This window comes from Cyrtonyx montezumae, unplaced genomic scaffold (genome assembly GCF_038088225.1).
Source record: "Cyrtonyx montezumae isolate F1298 unplaced genomic scaffold, pur_monq_1.0 scaffold_0, whole genome shotgun sequence".
NCBI classification, from domain to species: Eukaryota; Metazoa; Chordata; class Aves; order Galliformes; family Odontophoridae; genus Cyrtonyx; species Cyrtonyx montezumae.
The window spans coordinates 44,901,726-44,929,237 of NW_027071824.1; the positions used below are offsets into that span (position 1 = coordinate 44,901,726).

The 27,512-nt window shown below is 38.4% G+C and overlaps 1 protein-coding gene across 3 annotated transcripts; it reads right to left on the reverse strand.

Moving 5' to 3' along the window:
• Positions 1–700: 700 nt before the first annotated feature.
• On the reverse strand, positions 701–27,223 carry TRMT11 (tRNA methyltransferase 11 homolog). Of its 3 annotated transcripts, XM_065734095.1 has the most exons (13): positions 27,138–27,223; positions 25,790–25,855; positions 23,947–24,020; positions 22,359–22,440; positions 22,175–22,267; positions 21,003–21,137; positions 20,179–20,335; positions 16,394–16,474; positions 14,884–15,048; positions 13,485–13,557; positions 12,700–12,831; positions 9,025–9,145; positions 701–2,371 (listed from the first exon to the last, which is right to left on the reverse strand). In XM_065734095.1, the coding sequence occupies exons 1-13, from the start codon at positions 27,210–27,212 to the stop codon at positions 2,240–2,242; spliced, it is 1,386 nt and encodes a 461-aa protein (XP_065590167.1). In that variant the 5' UTR covers positions 27,213–27,223; the 3' UTR covers positions 701–2,239. The 3 variants fall into 3 exon arrangements, with proteins under 3 accessions (XP_065590167.1, XP_065590184.1, XP_065590174.1); XM_065734112.1 differs by lacking the exons at positions 25,790–25,855; positions 27,138–27,223 and adding an exon at positions 22,509–22,656; XM_065734102.1 differs by lacking the exon at positions 701–2,371 and having other exon boundaries at positions 9,030–9,145; positions 12,680–12,831.
• Between the last annotated feature and the right edge of the window lie 289 nt (positions 27,224–27,512).

Below are 27,512 nucleotides of genomic sequence, written 5' to 3' on the forward strand. Positions count from 1 at the left end.
CACAAACCACCCCAAAGGAGAGAATGACAACGGAATGAGTTCAGCACGGGCTCGTGAACTGACCCTCCCTGCCAGGGACAGGAAACTGGAACTTCACGGAAGGAGACTGAATGGAACCAGATTGAATGAAAGTGCCAGAAACCGCGGCCATCGGTGGCCAAATCCTGCCGAAAAGATAACTCACCCTCTTGTCAGTCCTTTGCTACAGACAGCACAAGGGCTGTGTCCCAGCTCTACAGCCATAAACGCCTCTGCTTTGCACGTCTGCACATACGATTGTCTGCAGCACGCACGTTAAACAAGGAGAAATTTAGACATCAGAAATATTTCCAAATGATAGCTTTAAATGTTGGGGATCAGCAGAGGTTGAACATCTGATTTCAATTCCAAACTTTCTGATTAGTGTACGTTGATGTAGTACCCCCAAATACACGTATAGTTCCTGTTCAAAATGGTATTCTTCAGTAATGATAGAGCTGTTATGTATGAACTGCTAAACAGAGGCCACACCACCACTGCTGAATGGACTAAAAGTTGGACCAAGAAGAGGAGAAATAAACTAAATCATTCTCTTTGAGTAGACAGAGCCAGATTTGCCACTACCTTACATCTTGTATAACCATTTAGATCATGTCTATGTAGGGTAACTTTTAAGAAAATGAAGTTATAAATGCATAATAAATCCGTCTACAAAAAATCCTTGCCTAAGAAGAACAGAAAGTAATTTTAATTTCTAAAGTAATAAAAACTGAACGTCAAATTCTAATATTAAAATTGAAGTCAGAAGGTACATGAAGACAGCTTTCCAGTAGTGGCAATTTCTTGATGTAATATTTGAAAGAGATCAATTCAAATTCTGCTTTTGAAAATTTTTTGAGCTTTCATCTCCCTCCAAGTTTAGCCCAGAACAACTATTATTCCGCTGACATTAAGAGTCTCAAAACAAAGTGATTTATAATGTAAACAGAGAAAATAAATCACTGTTTTAGAACTACCTACAACACCACAGATTAGATCCAGAAGGTCAGACAAAGTTGTCATTGAATATTTGAGCTCTCCCTGCTGCAGCTGAGGACCACAACACACAGAGGAGCAAATCCAGTTAATGAACTCAACCAAATACACAATGATTTGTACTTGCCTAGGTACAACTGGGTTTTTGGAGAGGCTCTAGATTATTACCTACAAAGACTGTAAAATGACCACAGTCAGGAGCTTGAGCAAATTAAGAAGCAAGGCTTCCTCTAGTTGGAGCACGCAGATACATTCACCAACGCCGTGTTGAAGAATATTTGACCACCAAAATGAAAAGAGCCATTAACATCCTGAATTAATGGGCTTAGTGGTTTTTAAATGAGGTATTTTCATGATGGACATGGTGTGGATTCAGCAAAGTTTTCCCTCTGACAAATACAGCTTCAATTTCAAAGATTTGATTAGGCTTAATACCATTAGGGAACCATTACTGATTTTATGCTGTTGTTGTTACTGCTTTAACTATCAATTTCTGAACCAAAAATTGCAGACAGTTGGCTTGACCAAGAGTCAAGGTTTAGGAATGCAAGAGCAAATCCAAAGTACAGATGAGCTTCAGATGTGGACAAGCTTCACAGGGTTTAACAGGCTCTCCAGAGTTTGTCAGGTCACAGAGGCACGTGCATGTGCACACATACACACATTTGTTTCTTTGTGCGTTTGTGTTTTTTCGGTTGTTTGTTTTAAACACTGCAGTCCTCAGCCAGAGCAGCCTCGAGCAGTTATTCCATACAACAATTAAAAATAAAATCTCATGACAAACTTTTCTGTTTTACTGTATACCACTTAGGGATAGAAAATAAAAAAGCAAATGAAACTGATCTTCATAATAAGCAATTCTTGATCACCACCACGTGTTTCTAAAACTGCCAGATGTTCACAGTTTAAGAAGCCAAATAACACTACTACTTTTTGTAAAATGTTAATGGTGAAAGAACAATAATAATGGTTTTAGTCAATCATCATTAGGACTTGAAAGTACAAATATAAATTCAATAAAACTCAGAAACCTTGTACAATAAAATCTGCTATAAACAAATGTAATTAAAAAGAACGGCTCTCAACCTGTGTTGTGGGCTTCATCTCGCTTTAAAATTAAAAGCAGTATTCATTTTTCTGAAGCATCCAAACGAATGTTCATATCCAGATGTCTTTACAAAGAAACACCATCTTCATTCTTTCCCCATTTTTTAATATGTTTATTTTACTTCTGGTTGTCTTTTTCTTCCTTGGCAATTCTTTTTGTCACACCACTGAAATACTTCTCACGAAAAGAATTGTGTCCCTTGTATGGCATGTACTGACCATCCGACAAGTAAGAATTCTGATCTTGATCCTGTATGGTATCAAAATGTAAGCATTAATTTTTATCGTACTAAGTTTAGCATGCATTGCCACTGTTTTTCCTCCAGACCTTTTCAGATTATTACAAGCAAGAATAAAGTGTTTTTTTTACAGTTTAATGTCAAACATTTAAATGGTTAAAGAATTCCAAAAATCCACGGCTGAAGTTTTCTTCGGAATTAACAAGAACACATACATCCTACCACAAACTTTTCAACATTTTAACAGAAATGAGAATGCATATGCAGTGGATTCTCATTTGACACCGATCAAATACAAGCTGTAAGCAAACAAATTTTTGGTTTGTTTTGCAGTGTGGTTTTGTTTTTGTTTCTTTGTGTTAATTATTCAAATGTTCATTATTCTACTTTGTACGCCAAACTGATGCAAGCTGTCAGTAACATACATTCACAGCTTGAACTGTGCTGAATCACTGCAAGGGTCTCGGTGGTTATCACCAGAATTCAAACCTTGCATGTTGAAATGAGAACACAGTTACTATGTCACACAGACTTCTACAAAGGAAAATACAAAGATTAGTTTTCAGAAAAAATACAACCTGAAGAATTCAATCACTCATTTTGTGGAAAGCAGATACAAACAGAAGAGGAACACAAAAGATTAAAATGTGTTCCCATAGATACTGAAGTACTATCAGAGGATTTTATTTGTGTGCGCTATTCACGTACTTCTGAAAGTTAAAGTTGACATAATGAAGCCCTGCACATAAAATCTGTTTGACATCAGCCCATAAAACAGTTTAGAAAACTCACCCATTATATGAGTGACTACATATAAAAGTTTAGTTCATCACATGCTGTGGCTTTATACAATTAAGATACTTCCCAATTTTGTGTTAACAGTACTCTAACATAAATAACACACCAACCTTTTCATCTGAGCACTAAAAGCTGATGTCAAATATAGAAACAGTTTAATAAAACACTCATGGTTTACAGTTTATCTCACTCAGTAGCAGGATGGGACTGAGATGAACAGCCTCACACGTACAACTGAACTGTGCAAAGAGAAGGTAAAAACAAGCATACAACAGAACTAAACTCACACTTAATGTTTCTTTCTAACACACCTCCAGAGTGTACATCATTTTTTAAGCAATGCAGTAACATATAGATCAGCCCATTATTGTAGCACACATATCAGGGTTATTCGTTCATACTTGAAATTAAAGTTGCTCTGGTATGCTTTAGCACAAGTAGTAGAAATGTGGAAGTAGATTTAATTCAGTACTTTTGTATATTACCTAGCTATTACAGTGCTGGTAAGACATTAAAATATTAAAATAGAAAGTAAATTGTAGTGGACATCTCCCCCTTCAGCTATTCTGTAGCTCTTTTAGGCTTTCATTTAGCAAGATCAACACCACATCCTGCTTTGTATGCCCTAACACACATTCTAAAGGAGCGAGACAGAGATGGATTTTTCAACATAGCAAGACGTTTGTGTGCATGTGCAAGTGCCCTCCTCTGGACACAGTGAGTAATTCCTATGGAGCAGTTACCTGCTATCCTAGCAGATATCTATCAGCATGCCACAGACTTATAAGTTGCTGAAAATTAAATGCCATGCGTATAGCTAACATGTAAACAACGTACACCATGAGCAGCCTGTTTGTTCTTTTTAAATACTGTGATGTTGGAAAATAGCAGGAGCAAATGATCTCAGTAAGCCCACTGCAGACACAGTACTAATTGGATTCTGTCACCTGTGAGAGGTGAGACAGGCAGATCTAAGACCATTCTCAGGGTCATAATCAAAACCTCATAACGTGTCCATGGGAGTATATATTACCGGGAGACGAGAAACAAGGAGGACTTATGTCACTTTTCTCTCACAGTCAGTCTGTAACCACTCCTCTCTCTCTCCTATGCTACACCACACTGAGGAAATGTATGCTTGTTCTTCTTCCACTGAATTTGCAGGTCAGAAAATCCTTCTTTGACCTAAGCAGGTAATGTATTCTTACACATTTGGGAAGTGTTTTAATGATAATTCTACTTAATTCACTTGTGTTGAAAAAAGGATGAGATATCTGACCCTGATGGATAATGGTATAGGTGTCAACAGTATTTTAACATAAAAATGATTCCCTATAACCTCTAAAAGGTCACACATCTGTATACCATTCATCTTGATTTCTTAAGTAACAAAATGCTGATTCAGGCTGAAGGGAGGAAGGAAGAAAGGAACTACCTCCGTCTAACTCCAGGCTGGTTAGGGCAAAGAGAGGATATGTTACAAAAGGGAAGAAACTTCAAGTTAAAAGAAGCTGTAAGAAAAGCATCTGCATTCATCAGATGGACAAAAGTCTGGCACTTCACACCACAGAAGAATCTTTTCTGTAAATCCACGCCTCATCAACAGCTATGTAGATCACTGCTTGCTATATGAGAGATGTGCAGTGAGGCACTGATTTCCTGGGATGGTTTACTAAGAAAGCTCCTGGCCCACACTGTCGTAATTCCAGCTTAAGACTTAACATTCTTTACCTCTTAGTACAAGTGGTTTCTATAGCTACTGTTCAGCACCAGGTGCAGAGTGGTAGGAAGCCGTGATGGCTTTAAAGAACAGATCAGGAATGGCTTAGGAAAAAAAGGAAAAGAAAATAAGAAACACTAGATTTATCCAGAGATTATTGACATTTACTAATTAAAATAGTTTTACAAGGAATATGAGAACTGATCAAAGTAAAAGGAATCCTTGAATTTCAGAGATGAACAATTTCTGAACAAATTCAATACAGGGAGATGAATGGGTACAATCTGAGCACTAGGAATAGACTGCATTTAATTCTAGTGCATTCTTCATGAAACGATTCTATTTGGTTCTGAATTTGCCTAGGCATCAAGCACCAGCTCATTTCAAGGAGGAAGCCAGTCAAATATCCTCATCTGACCTCCATTCTGAGTAACCTAGACAGGCAGAACACGCAGTCTGAATTTCTTGCAGGAATGTTTGGCAATAAGAGAAGACAACTTTTGGATGGTGGACAGGACACAGTAATGAATGCATCGAATTGTGGCAACTGTTTCAGCCACTGACCATGCTTTCCCTCAAGCGCATCAACTGTGCAGTCCAGTTAATATACATGCTTAAATTCAGAAAATGGAGTTGAACCAGTGTTTTAATGTAGGCAGTTCTCCTCTTCTTAGTGTGACTCACTGGAAGGATCAGGAGTGAAACATTTCCTTCGGCCACATGCCAAGTCTGATCAGAACGATCAGCCTGTTTGGCAGCGCACTGGTCCTACCACGAAAACAAAGACTTCTTCCTCTATTTGTAGAAGTCAGAACTAAAAACTTTTATTAGCCACATGTCATCCCCTTTTTTATTTTTTTTTAAATCATCTTTGGCTTTCACTTTGAATAATTTAAGTTCTCAGAACAGCAGACTAATTGTAAACAGTAGCTATAGCACAGAATTTCTGCTCTGAAGCATTTTATGATGAATTTTGTGACAAATGAAAGCCAAAAAAGCTCTTGTCAAAGCAGATACTACCAAACTGCTATTACCTAATTTGAGTTTTCAGCTTAACACTTAATTGTCCTAAAGACAACACTAAAAAGGTATAATGTCTCTGATAAACAATGGAAGTGATAAAAGAAAGAGGAGGGAGCTTAAAGATAGCAGGAAAAATTTGTTTTTAAGTTTTGGTAGATATCGTGTAAGTGTACAGGTTTTTATAAACCTGGCATGCCTCAGTTCAGTCTTAGGATAATTACCCACATGCAGTTCTTGTTTAATAGATCTTCCTAGCCTTATCACAGCTTCCAACCACTCTACACCTGGTGCTGAACAGTAGCTATAGAAACCACTTGTACTAATGTCATACAGCTATAAACAGCAATAAGCACCTTCCAGAGCAGGAACAATAGGGACACATCAAGGAACAAACACTGCTAAATGCAGCAGGAAGAATACTACACTGCTGAAGACCAGAGTGACTACATGACATTGAAGTGCTGGACCCCTTCAGCATTGTGAATTTGTAAGCCCAGCACTCCAGAGCCTCTCCATGGGCAGTCTTCAACCTTCAATCAAGTTTTCTGTTTCATCTCACTCTATAATTTCTAGGTGTCTCTCTTAACCCTTGTTAATTACAGAGCTCTCCTTCAGTATTTCTTTTTTGAAGGGTCCTAATAAGAAACTTTAGAACTAGGTGGCATTGATCAGACAAATAGCTAGTCTAATTCTTTGAGACAGTCAAACAAGAAATGAAACAAGTGCAAGGAATTCTGCAATGGCTGAAACAAGCTTTATGGGGAAAAGAAGAAGAAAAATCTAGACCACTGTTGTAAAGAAAGGGAACATCCTAGTTAAATTCTGCTACTAAGTTCACCACTCCTGAGACAGTTGATCACTAGAAACAGATTCCAAAGAACTCTCGTGCTGAAAGCCGTTATACTCCAACTTTGCTACCAATTAACCTACCTAACAAGACATTGAAACTAAAATAAATAAATAGTTGATAACACAGACTGAGATCTTTCTGACTTACATTAAAAGATTCTTGAAAAATAAACCAGCACAGTGGAAAACATTTTCACTTGACTCAGTCTGGAAGAACTGGTTAAACCCTCTCTGGCCTAAAGCAGAAGACTGTACTCTACTTGATTACAGTCAAAAGACATTACATCACTAATCTATTCAGCCAACAGCTTCTCAGCCTTATATTTATTTCATTTCTTACATATGACTTCTTTCAATCTTGAAGAGTAGAACTCATGTTTTTTTCTCTCAAAAATACCTCTTTCCATAGTTTGGTGATGTTAGACTCACATAGTTCTGCTCACTGTAATATTAACTAGACAGTTTTATTCCAGTCAAGAGTGTTAATAACGGAACTGAATTTGCTGTGAAATCTGCAAGTTGCTGTTGGTGACACTGGGGAAACTGAAGGATGGCATAATGACACTACATCCTTTACAAAGTCTTAGTCACTTACGAGTATTACACTAAGCTGAACTAAATGAAATATGTGAAAGAAAATGGCAACTTTCTGGAGATGTAAATGCCTGCACATTCATAAAAATTCAGGAAAACTAGAGCCAAAGCTCCAAGTCATGGACTTTATGATTGTATCTGAAGAGTCGGAAGTATCCAACTCGAAAGGTTTTCCAAGATGTAAAGACACAAAAAATACACGTCCTGGAGAGCCATGGGAATATGAAGCACGTCAGCTAAGGGAAAACAGGGTGGAGAGATCTTTGGAAGCTAGATGCCAAACATCAAGACCATTAACCAAGCAGGCACTGGCTAAAGAGTTATTTGTACATCTACCCTGTTATTTGTACAAGTTCTCCATTATCAGAAACAGTGCATGAGCCTTACTATCTTTAAGCTACATAAAAGACATCTGGAGACCACAGCAAAAACACAGCAGTTTTATCTAGGCAGTAAGTCTGCCAAGCAGTATCAGGTGCTCAAAGCTAAGTGCTTCCAGGCATGAACATGTCAAAGCACTACAGAAGAATACGTGATGTACAAAACAAGAATAACAAATGATGACAGTCTTTACAGAAGGGTGAACATATTCTTTAAATCAGAACATCTCATCCTACAGCACTGGCAGCCACATACCTGCTGCTGTGTAATAAAACTTCTGCAGAATACCTCCATGGACATCCTGAGACTTGCATGTCAAGAAGTTTTCTAATTTGCTCTTGAGGTTTGCTACTGACAAAGTTGACAACTTGGGCTCTGAACAAAAAAATCAGTCCTGCTTGAAAATTTCAGTCAACATCAGCATTACAAATGCAGCACTGAAATCCCGCTGTGTTGTTGGTATGAACAGCATGCTAACACAGCAGTCTATCTGTATCTCCTGTCATTTTAAACAGCTCTTCCAACAGAAAAGGAATGCTCACCTTTGGCATGTGCTTTCATAAATGATTTGCTTCCCCTTGCTGTAGTATCTTTTTAACAGTATTAGCAGGTGAGAGAAGCAGACACAAGGGAATGGAGACTTGAATGCAGTGTTTGCCAGTTTCAGTGTCTCTGAAGAGGAACTTGGTTTGCCCTCCCTCACAGTAAATTTAAACAAAAACTCTTTGCTTCATTGTCCTTATGTTATAGGAAGATTATTATTTCCAACAGCTATATTCCTTCTAGTCCCATGCAGCTTTAAGGATCAAAAAGTACCACTCTAAAATTGAAGTAACAGTTGGATGTGGTTCACTTTGTACCATCAGATCCACAAAGTGTTTGGCATTTAAAATATACTTGGGCACCAAATCACATTTCAGAAACAACGCAAATTTAGGCATCTAAACATCTCCATGGATCTGATCCAGAGTTCAGTTTTCCAAGAAAAGCATATGCAATATCTATATGCAAGCATAGTTTCAAAGATCACTTTCACACAGTTAAAGGGATTTGCTGAGGACTAGAAGTATCAGAAGACGAGGAGAAAAAGAACAAAACAAAAGAGCAAAACCAGAGCAGTCCATTAAATCACTACCAAATTCACTTTGAAGAAATGTGTGGCAATTTTATGAAAGCTCCGTCATCATAAAAGACTCAAGCGCGAGAGAACTGCGTGAAGATCAAATGCTGCACAGCACAAACCTTTCATGAGTGCAGCAGCTACCATTTTACACAACCTAATCAAGAATTCAAGCTTACCTTGAATTCCTTCACCTTTTCCATGGTTATCAGGCGCCTTGACGTGTGGCTGGAAAGCATCTGCTCACAGTTGCTAATAAGTTTCAGGCATGGGTGGCGGGGAATGATGTCTTCTGTGTATCTGGAAAAAATAAACATTCAGAGTTTTAAGCTTATAAACTGGAACATTTGCATCTGAAACAAAATTCACACAGATTTTTCACAAAAATTTTCCCTCGGAAATAGGAAATTTCCCTATGTTTCTTCAAATGCAAAAGGAGGAATTTAAAATTCAATTCAATACTACAGTATTAACTCAGCTAATAAGATAAATGAGATCAGATGTTATTCCTATATATACTGCCGTATAAATCAGCCTGTTAGGCTTCATTTTTGTAAGAAGTTTTCCTACAGTAGTTTCTACACTTTAATGCAGTAAATGTTATATGGTATTGTCAGTGACTACGATTTCATATAAAATGCTTGCTCTCACAATTTGCCTGTGGTTGGGATTCAACAGAAGTCAGGCATTAAAAATAGAAAGAAATAACAGAACAATTTTCACACAAATCACTGAAACTAAAAAATGGAGGAACTTGGTATTTTTCCAGTAAAGATGCAGATTTTCTGCTTGTTACAACGTGGATTTACTGTTCTAGGAGAAAGAGGAGTCAAATCCAATACAACTGAAAATAACTTGTCCTGTATGTATGGCACAGGCTTGTGACAGTAGGCATGCCACTAAATGATGGACCTGCAAACTTGTTCAGACACACAAACTAGAAATGCACTCAGGAAACCAGGCTGAAGGAAACAAAAACCAGTGCAAAAATCAAATTTCACTTATCCAGACCTATTAACAAGACAGGGAGGTAATGCAAACTTTTCTAGGCCATAGTTTTGAGTTCACTAACAGTAGCTGGAAGAAGAAAAGAAACTCACTTGAAAACCATTCTCATCCAGGATTTGGTAGAATCACACACATTTAACACGAATTTCAGAGGCCCAGTTGTCCAGGAAAAAAAGAGTCATCCTCTACAAAACCCTGCCACAAAGTGTTTACTTTATAGAATAAAAGTACTAGATCTGAAGCTTAGTAGCATTGCAACTTGACAAAGAAAAGAACCCATAAAAGGATCCTTCTAGGTACTGAGTGAAGCCCCGATATTTATTAAAGATAACAGTAAGCCATTAAACAAGTAAAACAACGTAAAAATTTTTGATTAAACAAGTAAAATCTTGCAGCAGCATTTGTTTTTCATGTGTCCTCATCTCTCTACAAAACATCCCGATAGACAAAACAGCCTTCTTATGTCTGAAATCAAGTCACAGCTTCTGCTAAGTGAAGAAAGAATACGCAATTGACAAGGGAGAATCACATGAATTCTCAACTGTTTTGTTTTTGTTTTGACTCCCAAGACTTTTGATGCACGCAGTACACCAAGCAGCCTCTCACTCTTAGTAAAGTAGGCACTCTGACACAGCATCCCTGAAGTTTCTCTTCTTAAGCATATAAAAGCCTGACTGCAAAGGAATTAAAGGAATTCAGACTCAACAATGATTTCAGTGTCAGAATGAAAGAGTAAACTCTGGTGCGAGATGCTATCTTGCAGAATGAGAGATAGTTATCACTTTGTTAAAAATCCTTGTCTGTTAGCAATAATGCATATTATATATATATCTTTCAATCTTAGGTGGAAATCAGAACATTATCTGAGAAACACAGCAGTGGTGCTTTTAACAGACATCAATTTTAACCTAGTTCTGTTTTTAATTTAGAGTAATATACAAGGATCTCAAATAACATAGAAGCCTGATGGCAGGTGTCGCCTGGGCATATCTGACAGCACAACATACCAGCAGCCAGCCTCCTATTTTTCCTCTACATACATAAAATTCTCCCATGTTCATCCTCACAGCTGAAAGTGAACTTAAATTGCATGTTAATGCAGTGACTTACATAATTCAAACTTGAGTGCATAAATGAATAATACTATGTAGAAATTTACCTTTTAACGAGGCAATCCAACTAGAATTTGAGAGAGCTGACCTCCCCAAAACAGCAACAAAAATAGAATGAGAATGCGTAGCTGGAAGTTACCAGCAGCTAAACACTATCCTGCTGCACAGAGGTTCAATGAGTAGACAAAAAGCTCAGTTATCTTGACAAACAGAACAAATACAATAATTCAGAACAGGTTTTATTGGAAAAATAAGTCCCTGTGTACTAGTGAATTCAGTAAGGGTTAAGCATGCATAGGCAGACACTGAACAGTAAGTTACAATACTGTCAATGGCATTCCTTGCTTTGCCTGTGAGCAGTCTTAGATGAAGGGCCTGGAACATCTCTCATATGAGGAAAGGCCAAGAGATCTGGGACTCTTCAGTCTGGTGAGGAGAAAGCTGAGAGGGGATTTCGTAAGTGTTCATAAATATCTAAAGTGAGTCAAGTCGATGGGAGCAGATTCTTTTCAGTGGAGTGCACCAACAGAACAAGGGGCAGCAACAAAACAAGGGGCAGCAAAAGGAACATAAGAAGCTCCATACAAACATGTAGAAGAACAACTTTACTGTCAGCATGATGGAGCACCGGAACAGGCGGCCCAGAGAGGTTGTAGAATCTCCTTCTCCAGAGATACTCAAGACTCATCTGGACACCTACCTGTGTGACCTGCTGAAGGGAACCTGCTTTAGCAGTGGGTTGGACTATAACCCCTAAAATTCTGTGATTCTGTGTGAAAAAAGTATGCAAATAGCCTAAAATACCAATTATATCATTTAAATCAACAACAACCCACATATAATCAACTAAACGCTTTGTTACTGAACAGTGTGCAGACATCTGATGCAACCGTCTCCTTCCAATTTCTAAATTTTCAAAAAAGAGCATCTGATAGTTGTATGTAGGATTGTCACAAGGTTTGTGCATGGTGAAATCAGGGATAGCAATTAATTCATTTATCAGTAAAGCTTGGATGTAAGCAGAAATACAGGACATTGTAGAAGCCACCAACAGCTACCAGATATTGTCTCCCCCCTTTATTATAGAACAGTTTTGAAGAAAAATAAATAACAAGAAAACTTATTTAAGACATAAACTAAGCTATGCAAACAGACATCTCTTAAATTCAGTCAGTATCCCAGGCTGCACTACTGAACAGACAGCACCCTGCAGTCTCTGCTGGTCTCTCATCCTTAGCAATGCTGCTTCCCTACACTTCTTGCCTTTCACTGCCATCTCTTGTCGACTGACTTTTGATTTCTGAGAAGAAAGCAAAATTAGTACTGCCAAACTCCAAACAGCCAAGAATGTTCTCTGACGAGACTATATCATGTACCTCCATCAACTACTCTAATAGAAATATATATTAATAAGAGCCTTTCTACTACTATCTTGGGAATCTATCTGCACCTCAGAAGTCTCATTTTTAAAGCTTAAATCTCAATCCATTGGACATGCATTTACAAGGACAAATGATGACTTTTTCTCTTCAGTTACAGGCAGAATTATCTCCACACAAAAACCTTATTTAAAAATCTGCTTTCCCTCATAAAAAGTTTTAACCACATGAAATATGAGCAATAATTTTCAATGCTAGCACTATGAAGGTTTTAGCTGTACTATGTCCAAATATGCACGGACAGGATTCACCATCTACTCTGACATAGTACATACCAGAAATTAAGCATACATACTCAGGCCTGTATATCGGCAGCCAGTAAACTAATCTTCCTCCCATCACCAGGTATTCTGCTGCAAACTTCAACAGGTCAAAAAAGATGTCACTCAGATGATAGTTGGATGAAATGATGATGTGATTTTCTGTGCTAAACAAAAAATGGCAAATGTAAGCATAAAAGCACAGGTAAAAAACATATTTCTAAATGAAAAAAAAATAGCACTATTTGAAATTTACAAAAAGTACCCTAGACCAATTCAGATATGCAGCTTCTACTGTAAGACTTGCAACTAGGCCATCACTTACCCCTGAAAGTCAAAGAATCACAAGTATGTTGGAAAAAGCACAGTATCCTTCAATTTAGAGTAAAAGGCAGAAGACAAGGAAGGCTATGCATGTGCAGAAGCCACGTGTTATCCGTGAAGAGAAAAGGAGCACTGGAAAACCAAGGGCTATGGCTGAGCTAAAATAGAGGCATTACATTTTAAACTGATTCTACAGTTTGCAGGGATTGAAGAGAATTTTTGGAGGATAAGAAATATGAGGTAATGGTGGTTTCGCTGTGGTGAGATACAGGATGTAAAATCTGGATGCATGCAAGTTATAAGCAGGCAGAACAAAACCAAGAGGATTTCAGACATATTAGTCTTGCAAAAAGAACAAAAGGGGCTTTTCTTCTTTAGTTACTAAGATTTGTTAAAAAGCTGACAGACAACCAAGAAAAAAAAAAAGATTCTGAAACCATGACTAGCTTCCCATTAAGACTTGGATATTCTGTGACAGAGAAAATAGCTTGCTTACCTTCTCTCAGATGACTTAACTGATTCTTTTTGTGAACCTGTTCTGCGAGTAGCTTCTCTGATACCATATGGTGCTATTAAAAGCAAACAGATAAAGTGGAGATGAGACATGCACTCTTTGCCCAAATAACAATATACAATTGTGTTATACAACAGTGCACAGTCTGAGGCTTGCACAGAGTTTAGGAAAAAAACCACAAACTTCTACAAAGTTCATAAGGGTAATTTCTTCAAGATGTAAAGAATTACCTTAAAACTGTTTCAAAGAAAGCCCTTCAGCTCTAAGATGCTTCTAGCATACTTAACATCAGCTACAATACAGAGGAGAACTCTTTTTCATCGTTTATAAAATATGTATATGTTCCCTACATTTCCAATGCATGGCAAATAATCCCATCTTCTTTTGACAAACACCTCTGCTATAAAGCTTAGCTAAAGAAACTGTATACATAAAATACATACAGTATAAAATGAAATGGTATATATGGGAATTTCTTGCTAACAGATTACGCAAGTGGTAATTCTCATGCAGACAAGCAGAGCCAGAGTTGGCTTTTCTCATCTATTTCTGCAAATTTCTAATAGTATAACATGCTTATTGCATGTTCAGTACATATGTTCTTGTAAGAGTCATTTCAGCACAGAAGCACTAGTATTGCCACTTTGTAAATGCAGAAGTTTCAGTGCAATTTATAAACTCAGTTCTACGTAATGCTAAATATTCTACATGGTCTCACTTTCGAATAGGCTAAATAATCATAAATAGGCAACATGAAGAAAAGTCACTGTCTCTATTCCCAACTAATATGAACATGACAGGTTACTGTTACCAGAGATCAGAAAACACTGTATCAAGCTCTTGTATTTACTCCCTTAGCTTCTACTTCTCTCAGGTGTGACAAATGTTGTTAAATACACAAGCTTCTAAAAGAGTGGAGGATTTACAAATCCTTAAGTGTTTCTAGTAGATAAGTGTACTATAAATGCACTTAAATCTCTCTTTGGAAGCATTCCAATAAGCACTTAAAACGTGTCTGCAGAAGTGCATCAGAGCTGCACAGCAGACTCACGTGTACAAACTGAATGCTAACAGCACATGGACCATTCTGCTAGGAAGCTTCCATGCACCAGTGAAACAATGCTTTTACTGAATGAGACTTCTTCAGAGGATCATCTTCAGCCATATTGGTTTTTAACATCAGTCATAATATTCCTTTCATGGAGGACAGCATTATCTCTAGCTTTGATACACATTTGTAGCTGTCTTTGAAATAAATGCAGAGATGACAAAATGCAGATCCTTGACAGTCATCTTCTGCAACGTGGAAACTGCAGACTTGAGCACTCAACAAGACATGAAATCAACACAGAGCAACATATCTAGGCATTAACAAACTTACGGTCTGTAATGATTGCATCAAACAGCACCCCTTTTCGCCAGATTGGCCTTGAAGAATCAGAAACCAGTGCATCGAGGTAGTATTTCTCTAAACCATACTGTCTGAGATTAGCTCTGATATTTTCATCTGGACCTCTCCATTTCTGGTTTTTCCTGCTTGCCTTGCCTTAGAGGGAAAGGAAAAAACACACATTCTCAACAACAAACTATTTCATTGGAAAACATTTCATATAGTAATTTATTTTTAAAGGAAAGGAATTAAGCCATAAAAAAAAATAAAAAACCTCCAACCTTATCCTACTCACCATCACAATTACTTGGGTTAAACTTCCTAAGTAAAAAGGCACAATGATAACATACGTGAAACAGCTCCACGGTACCATCTGCATAAGGTCATGTCTTTTTTTAAACTTTAATTTTCAAAGATGTTAACTTTGGAATATCACTATCCGTCCTATGCAGTAAATCCAACAACTTGCACTGCAGCTTTTTAGAGAAGTCAAAATGGGACTAGGCTTGCTGGGTTCACTTATGAACAATAAGAAAGCACATTATGGTTATCATTACCATTTTGAACTCTATTTTGGTTTTCATTGTTCCTTTTATTAATAGTTCCTGTTTAAAAATTAACAGGACAGCTTAGTAAAAACAAGCATGACCAAATGCTTTATCCAGGGAACCAACTGTCAAAACTCTCACTTTTAAGCTAAATATTATGACAGCTTCCACTAAGGAAAATACACCTAGATCCATAAAAGACAATAGCACTATAAATCATGGCTATATATAGCAGAGGACTGATGTGGAATGTAACTTAATATGACTTTATAATCGCTTCTGATCTGTTCAGGAAAACTGATGAATCCAATCTGAAATAATCCCAAATTAAAGCCCTGATGGTGGATGGGAAACTGAACATGAGCCAGTAATGTGTCCTTGGAGCCCAGAAAACCAACCGTACCCTGGGCTGCATCAAAAGAAGCGTGGCCAGCAAGATGAGGGAGGTGATCCTGCCCCTCTGCTCTGCACTGGTGAGGCCTCACCTGGAGTACTGCATCCTGATGTGAAGTGCTTAGTACAGGAGAGACACAGACCCGCTGGAATGCATCCAGAGGAAGGCCACAAAAATGATCCAAGAGATGGAATACCTCTCCTGTGAGGATGGGCTGAGAGAGCTGGGGCTGCTCAGCCTGGAAAAGAGAAGGCTGAGGGGATCTGATAGTGGCCTTTCAAAATCTAAAAGGGAGCTAGATGAAAGAAGGGGACAGACTCTTCAGCTTTGTCTGAGTCACCATCCCTGGAAGTGTTCAAGAAATGTTTAGATGCTGTACTAAGGGACATGGTTTATTGGGGAGATATTGGTGGTGGGTGGATGGTTGGGCTGAATGACCTTAGAGGTTTCTTCTAACCTTGGCGATTCTATGATCCTATGATTTAACATTATCTGCCACCATCAGTGTTTTTATATTTCAAGGAGTAAGATTTCAATTGATTACTAATATGTAACACACCTAATCCATGGATTGTGTTGTAATCTATATCTGTACCACATACATAGGCTCCAAAGTGTGCTGAGGAGATAAGGAGGCCACCTGTAAATGAAGAAAAGGGGAGAAATATGAATTACTGTCTTGAATGTTACCTGTGTTATAATTTTTTCCATGAGAACTTCAGGAGCCTGCACAAGTAGCACAACAGACTCAAACCCAATGAAAAATAATATAATAATGCACGAAATAAAGAAATAAAAAGAATTAAAACTACAATCTGCTTGGAATCATTGCTAAACTATAACCACAGGTAATAACACTAAGTTCCTTGTCTGTTTTAACAGATCTTCCTCATCTTTTCACGCCACTCATTCAGGAATCAAAATTATTATTCCTATTCTACAAGTACTTCTAACAACAGAGAAATTAGTAAGCAACATTGTCTGATCTCAAAGTTAGTCTCCTTTGTCATGTCAAAAATTAAACTTCTTGTGTATGTGGCTATTCTTTATCAAGTAGCAATGGTCCAGAACCTCATAAACATAACTGTCTCTACTGTAAATGTGACTATCAATTTTTTTTTCTTAATTCTTTTGCTAATTGAGAGTTATATGCAGAAGTTTTTTTTTTTCCTGTATGCTTCTATTTACTCAATGCATTTATTAGCTTACTTACCTAACAATAAATCTCATTTAGTTTACTGCTACTATTGGGATCTGCATTCTTAATTCCAAAAAAGAAAAAAGAAAAAGTCTTTTGACAGCTTCCAAATGAAAAAAGGAAGGATGGCAGATTATCAAGACTATGAAAGACTAGTGTTGTTAATCAGGAAGTATAGAGCTAATAGGACAATTCAAAACTGAACAGTAACCAATAACCCAGCTGTGCACTTTACCCTACTGATAACAATTGCTTATAAGCAGGAATAGCTCGACTAAAATGAGGAGGACAGTTTCTGCAAAACAAGAGGCCACCAAGACCAGGAGTACACAAACTGCCTGTGTGGACAGCACCAACTCTTGCATTCACTGGCAATGTGAAAAGTTGCATCTCAGGCAGCTATGCTGCCCCATGCCAATCACTCAGCACAGACTAACACATACTGCATTGTGCAATCTAAAGGTCCTGTCCCAGGGCACTAGAAAATTCTAGAAAACACTGTATGCCAATAAACTACCAAAACTGAAGGTGAGGGGAGGAAAAAATAGTAAGAATCTGCTTTTTCTTGTGAAATGGATCAGGGAAAAGCAAGGTTACTCACCCCATAAGAGTCACCCATTCCCCTCGGCTGTAATCCCTCAGAACAGATGGGCAGTACCTCCAGGGGGTCAAGACAAACTTAGCTATCCCTGACCCCAAGTAGGGCATACCACCCAGTCCTACAAGAAAAGTAAGAAGAAAGTACTTTGCCCATCTAAGAGAATTTTTGATCACAGGAAAAAAAAAAAGAAAAAAAAAAGGAAAGTATGAACTTAGAGCTTTTAGATCTCAGCCAGTACTAGTTACATTGTGTTCACAAAGGTGCATAGATATTCAAATACTCTATATGATCCACCCTTTCACCTACCCTATATTAGATAGATTTATATAAAGGACTAAACAGAAAATCATTGCATCCAGTGATAACTATTAACAGAATGACAGCGGCACAGGCCTCCAATCAGACAGCGTCTGTTTTTCCTATCTCCTGAGCACAGATGAGGTTCAATATCCTCCACAATGTCAAATTGGCAACTGTTGCAATCTCCTGCAATCATATGGCATCATGAACTGGTAAAGAAAACTAGGGACAAACATCTTCCAAAGGAACAAGTAATGAGCTAACAACAACAACTGTCTAGGAGGACAATATAAAGCATTCAGATAAAAGACCTGATATTTTCCTCAAGGCTTCATTTTGCTCAACAGTGAGACAAAAACATGCCTGAAAAGATTATTGAACATTCTAGGAATCTAGTATTTCAATTCTGCTTCCGCAAGAAAAAAATAAAAATAAAAGCAGTGTAGTTCTAAGCACTTTTTATTCCGAGGATAAATTCCAGTTGTCCACTGTCACACCAATCAGGAAGACTTGTGGTTTGGTTCATTCAGCAAAAGCAGTTTGCTTCCAACAAGCAAGCACCACTTTGCAAGCCAGGTCGTATTTGATAATATTCATCTTTTTAGCATTAAAAAAACATGGGATGAAATCAAGGCATGTATTCAAGTTGCACCAAGAAAGAAGTCTGAATTACAGGTTTTTCAAAGCACTCCTCAAGTCCTGAAGGTATGCTCCTTCCAAACCCATGAGCTCACAGTCACTGCATCACTCACAAGTACCTCCCTATATTCCAGCAATAATCCTATAATGGCCATAAGAGACCACTGCAATTCCCAAGCCTTACTCACCAAGAGTAGGAGCAAAGGAAAAGCAACTGCCTGGTCATAAATAAATCTTACCAACAGATACAGCATTACCCAGCATCTCCAGTGTCCCTATGCACATTAATCACAAGTCTAATCACAAATCACAGGTGCCTATTGCAATAAGAGTATAAAATTTGCAATTCAAATCACTGGGCAGTTTGGGGAGAATTTCATGTATGTTAGACTGCTGGACTGAATCATTTAAGGTTAACACAACAATTTTTATAGCTTCACCATTTCTAATGTGATTTTTTTTTCCTCTAACTTTACCCTTTTTTTGTTGCTTAGTTTTCACCCCCCGAGAGAATGAACGCTCTGAGAATTTTTTGGGGATGTTGGTTTAGTGAATAAAGAAATAAAACTGACAACAAAGTGAAACAAACTGCCCAGAGGTGATCAAGAATTTTCTCAACCTCTCAAAGAACACAACCTAAACACAAGCACACGGAAGATGATTAAATTTCATAAGAAATAATTACGTATGCAAAAAAATCAAGTCATACACGATCACAAATACTAAAGACAAAAACATACAGTTTACTGAAGTCTTGTGTTTCTGAAAATACACCGTTCCAGATGTATGTTCTACAGTACAGTGAAGCCACATGCTAATAAGAATTTGTCCAACTAGCGATGCCGTATTGTTGCCTTCACTCTTTCTAACTCTTTGTAGTGACTCGTGCAGTGAATTCTCTTCATTCTCTCACCAATGTAAGTGTTCTCACTTGTTTGCACCTCACCACCTGGCACCACAGATCTTCTATTTCAATTACAAAACTGTAGTTTCCCTTCGATGAGAGCTACTACTACACCATGCACTTTATTATGTGGAATAAAAGCTCCCCCTCCTGGTTTAACTATGAAAATTTTCAGTTGGGGAGAGCACATGGTATGTACTATCCTGTCCTAAAGAAAAGATGTGACAGTACAAGGAATCGATCACTACTGAAGGCTGTGAACCCAATAACCACTATACCATGTTACATGCTCAGAGGTATCCTCAAGACTTCTCTAAATAGTCACTTCCAAAAATGCTGCTCCACATAACATTTTGAAAGTGGCTAAAGGGAATATTGGGAGACAAGGTTCTGTTCTCTGGATTTTAAGCAGTCCATAATTCAAATATGTTTAAACCATGTCACATTAAGAAAGGCACAAAAAATAAACAACCTAGATAAGATAGTTTATTTTACACTTCTGAGAAGTCTATTTAACTCTTCTGAACTTGGTCTCCTTCTCCCAAAATCTCTCTCAAGATTCATTTTACAATAATCATTTTGCTTTTGCTATGATCTCAAATCTCAGACACCTGAGGCCGCTGTACCAGATAGAAGTAGAGTGCAAGCAGTAACACAATCTCTCAGGTTTTTTACTTCCAGTAGAAAAAAAAAACACAATACCTGTTCCAACAAATGGATCATATACAATATCATTGGGTTTTACTCTCCCATGGTTTGCCATGATGAATGACAGACAGGTATCCATGCTGGTATTTCCAATAAAGTGCCTCTTTTTTATACTGTAGGACTCAATAAGTTCTCTTTGGCCATCTGCAATCTGTTGAAAGATTTGAAATCGCTGTCAGGTCTCAGATACAAGAGATAAGAACACTAACAGATTTACTTAAGTAACACTATCCAACAAACAGTGAACTCTTCGTTTCATAACACATCAGTTTGCTTTCTGCTTTCTGCAAGTATGATTGATTTCGTTCCAAGCAACAGAAACCTCGATGCAGTACCTGATAAATGTTTCAAGATGGAGATCAAAAGTATGTAAACAGTTTAGAGTGAAAATTTTTCTTACAAAAATAAGAAATAGAGCAACTTAGCTATTATTATAGATATCAGAATAACAATTCCCAGCAATTCAGAGTTAAAAGAATTCCCAAATAATAAGAAGGATATGTTAACAAGTGCATGCACATAGCCAAAGGTCACATAAAAGATTCCATCATCACTGGCTTTTCTGTCATACTCAAAGTCTAAATTTAGGATAACATTGGCAGATAAGAACTTACTGGAAAAACAAAGCCCTAACGCTTCTCCCATCGGATTTCCAAAATACACAAGATGACCAAAGTAATCTGGAACAGAACATGTTTAAAAGCTCTTCCAAAATAAATCTGCTCTCATTAAGACTCAAAACAGCTTTTACATTTTAAATTGAAAAACATTTTCCTGAATAGGCAAATCATAAAACAGAAGTAATCGTACTTACGCACCCATCTACCAAAATACAAGTCAACAGGTTCTTCTGGGACATTGTTAGGGTCCATCCCATAATCTTCCAAAATCCAGAAGACGTGTTCCGGAGTTTTTAGATTTACCTTTCCATTGAAAGGCAGAAATTCAAGAGCCTAGACAATAAACAAAGAAAAAGAATCTACGTATTCTAGGTCAAATTTTTAAAAGATGAACCCCACAAAAAAAAGCAAAAACAAACACAACCACCACCACCAAACCAAAAGACAGCATGGACTTCTGTCTGTGAGAAATAACAGATTATTACTAAAAGTACATTCTGACACTCTCCTGGATTTCGGAAATGTCTTTCCTATGAACACAGATGGCTCAAATGATGGAGGAATAAGAATTAGAAAGATAAAACTTGTTATGAATTGAAGAGGATGAAACTTAGAGAAAAAGAACTGTGCATGCTAACTATGCAGTTTGCAAGTTATGAAAACAATGCTTCTGACGGACAGGTTATCAAATTTCAGTGATGTGCAACTACACCAATTTTCAGCACTATTTCACTTAGATAAATACACACAAAATACATTAAAGGGCACAAATTACTAATCAGACAATTTCAGTATCAGTAAACAATGTAAACAGAATCAATAACAGTTAAAAATAGAATGTAGAAAAGCAAAAAACCTAACAGTAATTTAAAAAAGGTCATAATAAAAGTATTGATATAATTAGGAGGAGAATACAAACGCAGCCCAGAACATGAGGACAGAACAGAAAACTGGCAATCTACAGCTTGCAACTACAGCCACTGAACTGGCTTGCACCCCATTCTAACACAAAAGTCTGACACTGAGATCAAGTAACAGGCTTTCTTAAAACCATCACCTAACTTTAGCCATATAAATCTTAGAGTTCTGGGCCATAAGTTTACATTTCTGCATCTGTGAAGTCACGTTTGCCTTATGCAGCCTGTTTAGAAAAAAATATCACAAAGCCAGGGATTTATTTCAAGGGAGTGACTCAAAGACAAGTCAGACTCAAAGATCCCATTTAGAGTTGACAAGACACAAGCTGTTAACTGCTTTAGAATCTTCAGAAAACCTAAACTTCAATATATCTTAGACAACACTGATAACATGGCATAAGAACAACATCAGTAGATTAAAATGAAGGTTGAAGATCTCAAACATCTACTTACATCTATTTTTTTTATCTTCTGTGCTTGGGTCAACGTTTTATTAAATGTATGAATATGTATTTTGTATGTCGAGTCTGGCTGTAGATATGGAAGCTGAAAAAAGGCATCGAATGTCATTAGTACAGCTACAGCAGTAATCATTGTCATGAAAGAAGCATGGTTTCCAAATTCTTTACGTGCATACCATCTTGTCCATCGGATAGCTCTTCAAGGACGCATAGAGTTCCCCTGCAGATCTGCCATGACCCCACAGCTCAAATATAGACCTGAAAATACCAATATTTTTAGAGTGCAGCAAGATGGGGAGGCTGTAAGATGTCTTAGAGACACTTACTCCTTTCCATCAGTCCTTCTTGGTCAGTGCATTTACTCTTCATGGGATAATGAAGGATGTTATTTAAGTCTTAGAGTAAGCTTAAGTTTTGTTCTCAATCCATTGGACACATACTGTCACAAAGGGCCATTTCGTACACGTTCACTTTCTGTAGGCAAGAGTAAACAGCCTAAGTCACTGTAGGGAAAACTGAGTACTTGAATAACAAGCACTCAACAGGGACTATGGATCTCTCAGCAGAATTGCCCAAGCCAACTCCGAACAAGAAAGCACAGACACTAAACTAAATTCAGTGTGGTCAGAGAGCCACACAATATCTATGCTGCTTCTTGTCCTGTACTATGTCTCTGAGGCACTTCCCATGACTCATGGAAAAAAGTGTTATTCAGATCCCGTAAAAAAGGGCCAAAAGCAGCAGAAACAACCAACCTCAGGCATACTCCTTTGCTCTAGAGTATTGTAGGAGGAGCAGGGCTGAAGGCTCAGATAAAAGCTGTAGAAAGGTGACACAAGTACTACGTATCATACCTTTCCTTTCTAAATTTGATTTTCAGTTTTTAACTATCACTGTTCTAATCTCTACTTCCATTTATACTTTAAATTAAGCCACTAACTAAACAGCATTCAAGTCATAGAACTGTAGGGCTTGGAAGGGACCTTGGAAGACATCATCGAGTCCAACCCCCCTGCCAAAGCAGCTCCCTAGTTGCACAGGTGGGTCTTGAACGTCTTCAGAGAAGGAGACTCCACCACCTCTCTGTGCAGCTGTGCCACTGCTCCGTCACTGCACTGGGAAGGAGTTCCCCCACACATTTGTGCGGAACTTCCTGTGCTTCAGTTTGTGGCCATTTCCCCTTGTCCTATCACCACTGAGAAGGGTCCAGCCTTGTCCCTTTGCCTCCCACACCTTAGATATTCATAGACATAGAGCAGATCCCCTCTGAGTCTTCCTTTCTCAAGGCTGAACAGACCCAGGTCTCTCAGCCTTTCCTCATAAGAGAAGTGCTCCAGGCCCTTTATCATCTTTGCATCTCTGCCAGACTCGAGGAGATACCTGTCTTTTCTTGTACCAGAGAGCCCAGAACTGGACACAATACAGCAGATGAGGCCTCACCAGGGCAGAGTAGAAGGGGAGGATCACCTCCCTCAATCTTCTTGCCATGCTTTTTTTTTTTTTCCTTTTTTTCCCTTTTTTTCTCAACTAAGAAGTGAGCAGCACTATGAGATAAGCACGGGCTCTGCAGTAAAGATCTCTGTTTCAAGACATGATGCAGATCATATGTTAAGTCAGGAGGATAAGCATGCTACATAATAAGTCCTAATTATGCTAAGTAAGCAATGCCTGTTTATTATAATTCTCCATACAAAATCAATACTTCCCACGGTACAGCAATACAAATTTCAGTCTACATCGTTTTCAAGATTTTCCACCTCTTACTTTGCACATACTGTCCTTTTCATCAGTCCCCTCGCCATCTGTTCTGAAGGAATATTGAGAATCCAAAACGGAGACTGAAATAAAAAGAAGATGAGAGATGAAAATGCCTGGTTGGAGGATGTCACAAAAAATACACCATTACGCTATTCTGCACTATCAAAACAGAACATGTGCTGAAGAAAAAGGAAAAAAGAAAGGAAAAAGGAAAAAAGAAAGGAAGGAAAAAGGAAAAAAGAAAGGAAGGAAAAAGGAAAAAAGAAAGGAAGGAAAAAGGAAAAAAGAAAGGAAGGAAAAAGGAAAAAAGAAAGGAAGGAAAAAGGAAAAAAGAAAGGAAGGAAAAAGGAAAAAAGAAAGGAAGGAAAAAGGAAAAAAGAAAGGAAGGAAAAAGGAAAAAAGAAAGGAAGGAAAAAGGAAAAAAGAAAGGAAGGAAAAAGGAAAAAAGAAAGGAAGGAAAAAGGAAAAAAGAAAGGAAGGAAAAAGGAAAAAAGAAAGGAAGGAAAAAGGAAAAAAGAAAGGAAGGAAAAAGGAAAAAAGAAAGGAAGGAAAAAGGAAAAAAGAAAGGAAGGAAAAAGGAAAAAAGAAAGGAAGGAAAAAGGAAAAAAGAAAGGAAGGAAAAAGGAAAAAAGAAAGGAAGGAAAAAGGAAAAAAGAAAGGAAGGAAAAAGGAAAAAAGAAAGGAAGGAAAAAGGAAAAAAGAAAGGAAAAAGGAAAAAAGAAAGGAAAAAGGAAAAAAGAAAGGAAAAAGGAAAAAAGAAAGGAAAAAGGAAAAAAGAAAGGAAAAAGGGAAAAAGAAAGGAAAAAGGAAAAAAGAAAGGAAAAAGGAAAAAAGAAAGGAAAAAGGAAAAAAGAAAGGAAAAAGGGAAAAAGAAAGGAAAAAGGAAAAAAGAAAGGAAAAAGGAAAAAAGAAAGGAAAAAGGAAAAAAGAAAGGAAAAAGGAAAAAAGAAAGGAAAAAGGAAAAAAGAAAGGAAAAAGGAAAAAAGAAAGGAAAAAGGAAAAAAGAAAGGAAAAAGGAAAAAAGAAAGGAAAAAGGAAAAAAGAAAGGAAAAAGGAAAAAAGAAAGGAAAAAGGAAAAAAGAAAGGAAAAAGGAAAAAAGAAAGGAAAAAGGAAAAAAAGAAAGGAAAAAGGAAAAAAGAAAGGAAAAAGGAAAAAAGAAAGGAAAAAGGAAAAAAGAAAGGAAAAAGGAAAAGGCAGAAAAAAAAAAGAAAAAAAATTAAAAAGAAAAAGAAAACTGTATAGAGAACGTGAGGATAAAACATTTAATTTGAGGGAAAACTGTATATTATCTTGAAAGGCCAAGAAGCTTTATCACAAACTCAATTTTCCCACTCTATATTTGACTTGGAAAAATATTACCTGTTCATGATTTTCTAGGCTACCCATCCTCCAAACATTTGGAATACTTAATTACACACAGATAATAGTAAAAAAACAAGTAATGGTCGCTGAACAAGCACTGGAACTAGAAACAAGTATCTCCTGGCTTCACTGTTTTGGATACACTGTCCGTAGAGTGAACATACACTGAACTATAGGTAAACACTGAATTCACATAGATATGAACTTCTTCACTGTTTAGCTACTCTGAAAAGAAACAAGCTTCCCAGTAGATGGCACAATTTCTTCATATATAGTTAAATGAAGACATCCCAACGAGCATTTTGTGCATCTGTTTCTGAATTCAAAATCTTAACTGAAAATGAAAATTACCCATTTTTGGAAGATAGCTTATTTTCCTAAGAAACTTCAGAATGTATTCAGTTACCCAATTCCAATAAAAATACCATACACATCATACATTTATACCATACGTACACTGTAAGAAAATATCTGATGCTCACTTACATTTACAGGAACTTCCTGCTGACTGTTAAACTGTCCACCGTAAAGTGAGAGCAAAGACGTTATTTCCTAAAGAGAAAAATATAAAGGTCAGGCTTTGGGAGTTTTTACTGAAGTTTCAAAGATTCGTTTTTATCTATTTACTTATTTAAGAGACAATTAATTCCAATGCAGACTGTGACCTCTACAGGGAATAACGAAGAAAATCATAGAATTGGACAAAGTAGAAAGAATGGCACCTATTGTGAGAACCAACAATGAAAAACTCTTGACTGTGTGGCTAGAGCAGAGGTTTACAACTGCACTCTGCTTGTAGATAGCATGGATGAGCTGGAAACATCAGATTCTCTTGGTGTAGAAGTAGCTGATCATCTGTCCCAGAACTCAGTTGCAAACGAAAGAGTTTTTAACAGATTAGGAGAAGTTGTACGTTGTACTATAGAGTAAGATCAAGTTAGGCAAAATTTGAGTAATGAAATTCAACTGCATTCCTTTCGTCTATTCATCTTTCACTGACATCTGTACTGCTCAGTCCTAGCTCTCACAACAATATTCCTGTTATGACATTGCTTTAAGCTATCTATTCTTAAAATACTTTTCTAATTATTGACAAAAAAGGGGATGATGCACTCTGAACTATAAAGTGTGTTAAGCCCATCACAGCATTAATTCCTTGTCTGTTACTCCTCTGCTTTAAGGATATCACAACAGTTTTCTCCATCGGGTGCCCTGTTCAGAGTATGCCGTCAGACTCTTAGCTAAATGGGGGAAACAGCAATCTCCAAGTAACAAGCTGTAGTAGCTGCAAAACATGCTCATAAAAATAAGCCTTATAAACTGAAATGAGGGTGAAACACTAGGGATATTCCTCATGGAGCCCTTTCACTCCAAGTGACAAGCTGCAGCCACTGAACGTGACCTTAGTACAACAGAGTGTCACAGAAGCAAAGGCAGTGACGCAGGGCCAGATGTGCGCGAAGAGGCCCGACCAGCCTGCACCGACCCAGCGAGCTCGGCTTTCGGACAGCCCTTCTCCCCATCGCAGCTCTTCCCGCGGCCAAACCACCAACACGGGACCATAGCAACGTCCCCGTAAGCCACCTCTTTCCTCTAAGCGTCCATCCTCACGCAGAGCACCGCGCTGCCAGCCTGTCCCGACCCTGCACGCCCCGCAGCGCACCGGGATCGCCGCGGGGACACGGCCCGGGGCCGCCCGCTCCGCCCCGAGCCCGGGCGCGGTCCCGCCGCCGCGGCAAGGCCGTGTCGTCCCCGGGCGCAGCCGGGGGAGCCCCGCGCGGGCATCGCCCGCCAACCCTCCCCTCGGAGGCCGCCTTCCGCCCGCTCCCCTCACCGGCAGGCGGAACTCGAGGTGCTCCTGCGCCAGCAGCAGGAGGTACCGCCGCAGCGCCGGGCCCGCCGCCGCCATGTCCGCCCATCCCCCGCCTCCCGCGCCGCATGCGCCGCCGGGCGGGTTTAGCGGGGATGGGGCGGGAGGCCGCGCCCGGAGGGAAGCGAGATCTCGGGGAGCTGTCGGGAACCCGGAGGATGGGGCCCAGAGGCGCCTTGCTGGTTCCGGCATGCCGCACGCCCTGCCTTTGCCCTCGGCGAGGGGCTTAGGTCGGAGGCTGCGGCACTGGCAGCGCGGCGAGCAGATGAGAATCGGACTCTCAGGAAGGGAAGCGGCTGTTGAGCGGATGCAGCAATGCGGTTTTGCACCGCGGGTTAT

Coding starts and splice junctions, on each gene's coding strand:
- TRMT11 (XM_065734095.1), bottom strand. CDS start 27,212: ATGGCGGCGGCGGGCCCGGCGCTGCGGCGGTACCTCCTGCTGCTGGCG. Junction 22,441..23,946: donor AAAAGGACAGTATGTGCAAA/GTAAGAGGTGGA, acceptor TGGTATTTTCAG/GTCTATATTTGAGCTGTGGG. Junction 9,146..12,699: donor CTGCCGATATACAGGCCTGA/GTATGTATGCTT, acceptor TATTTTTTCCAG/ATACACAGAAGACATCATTC.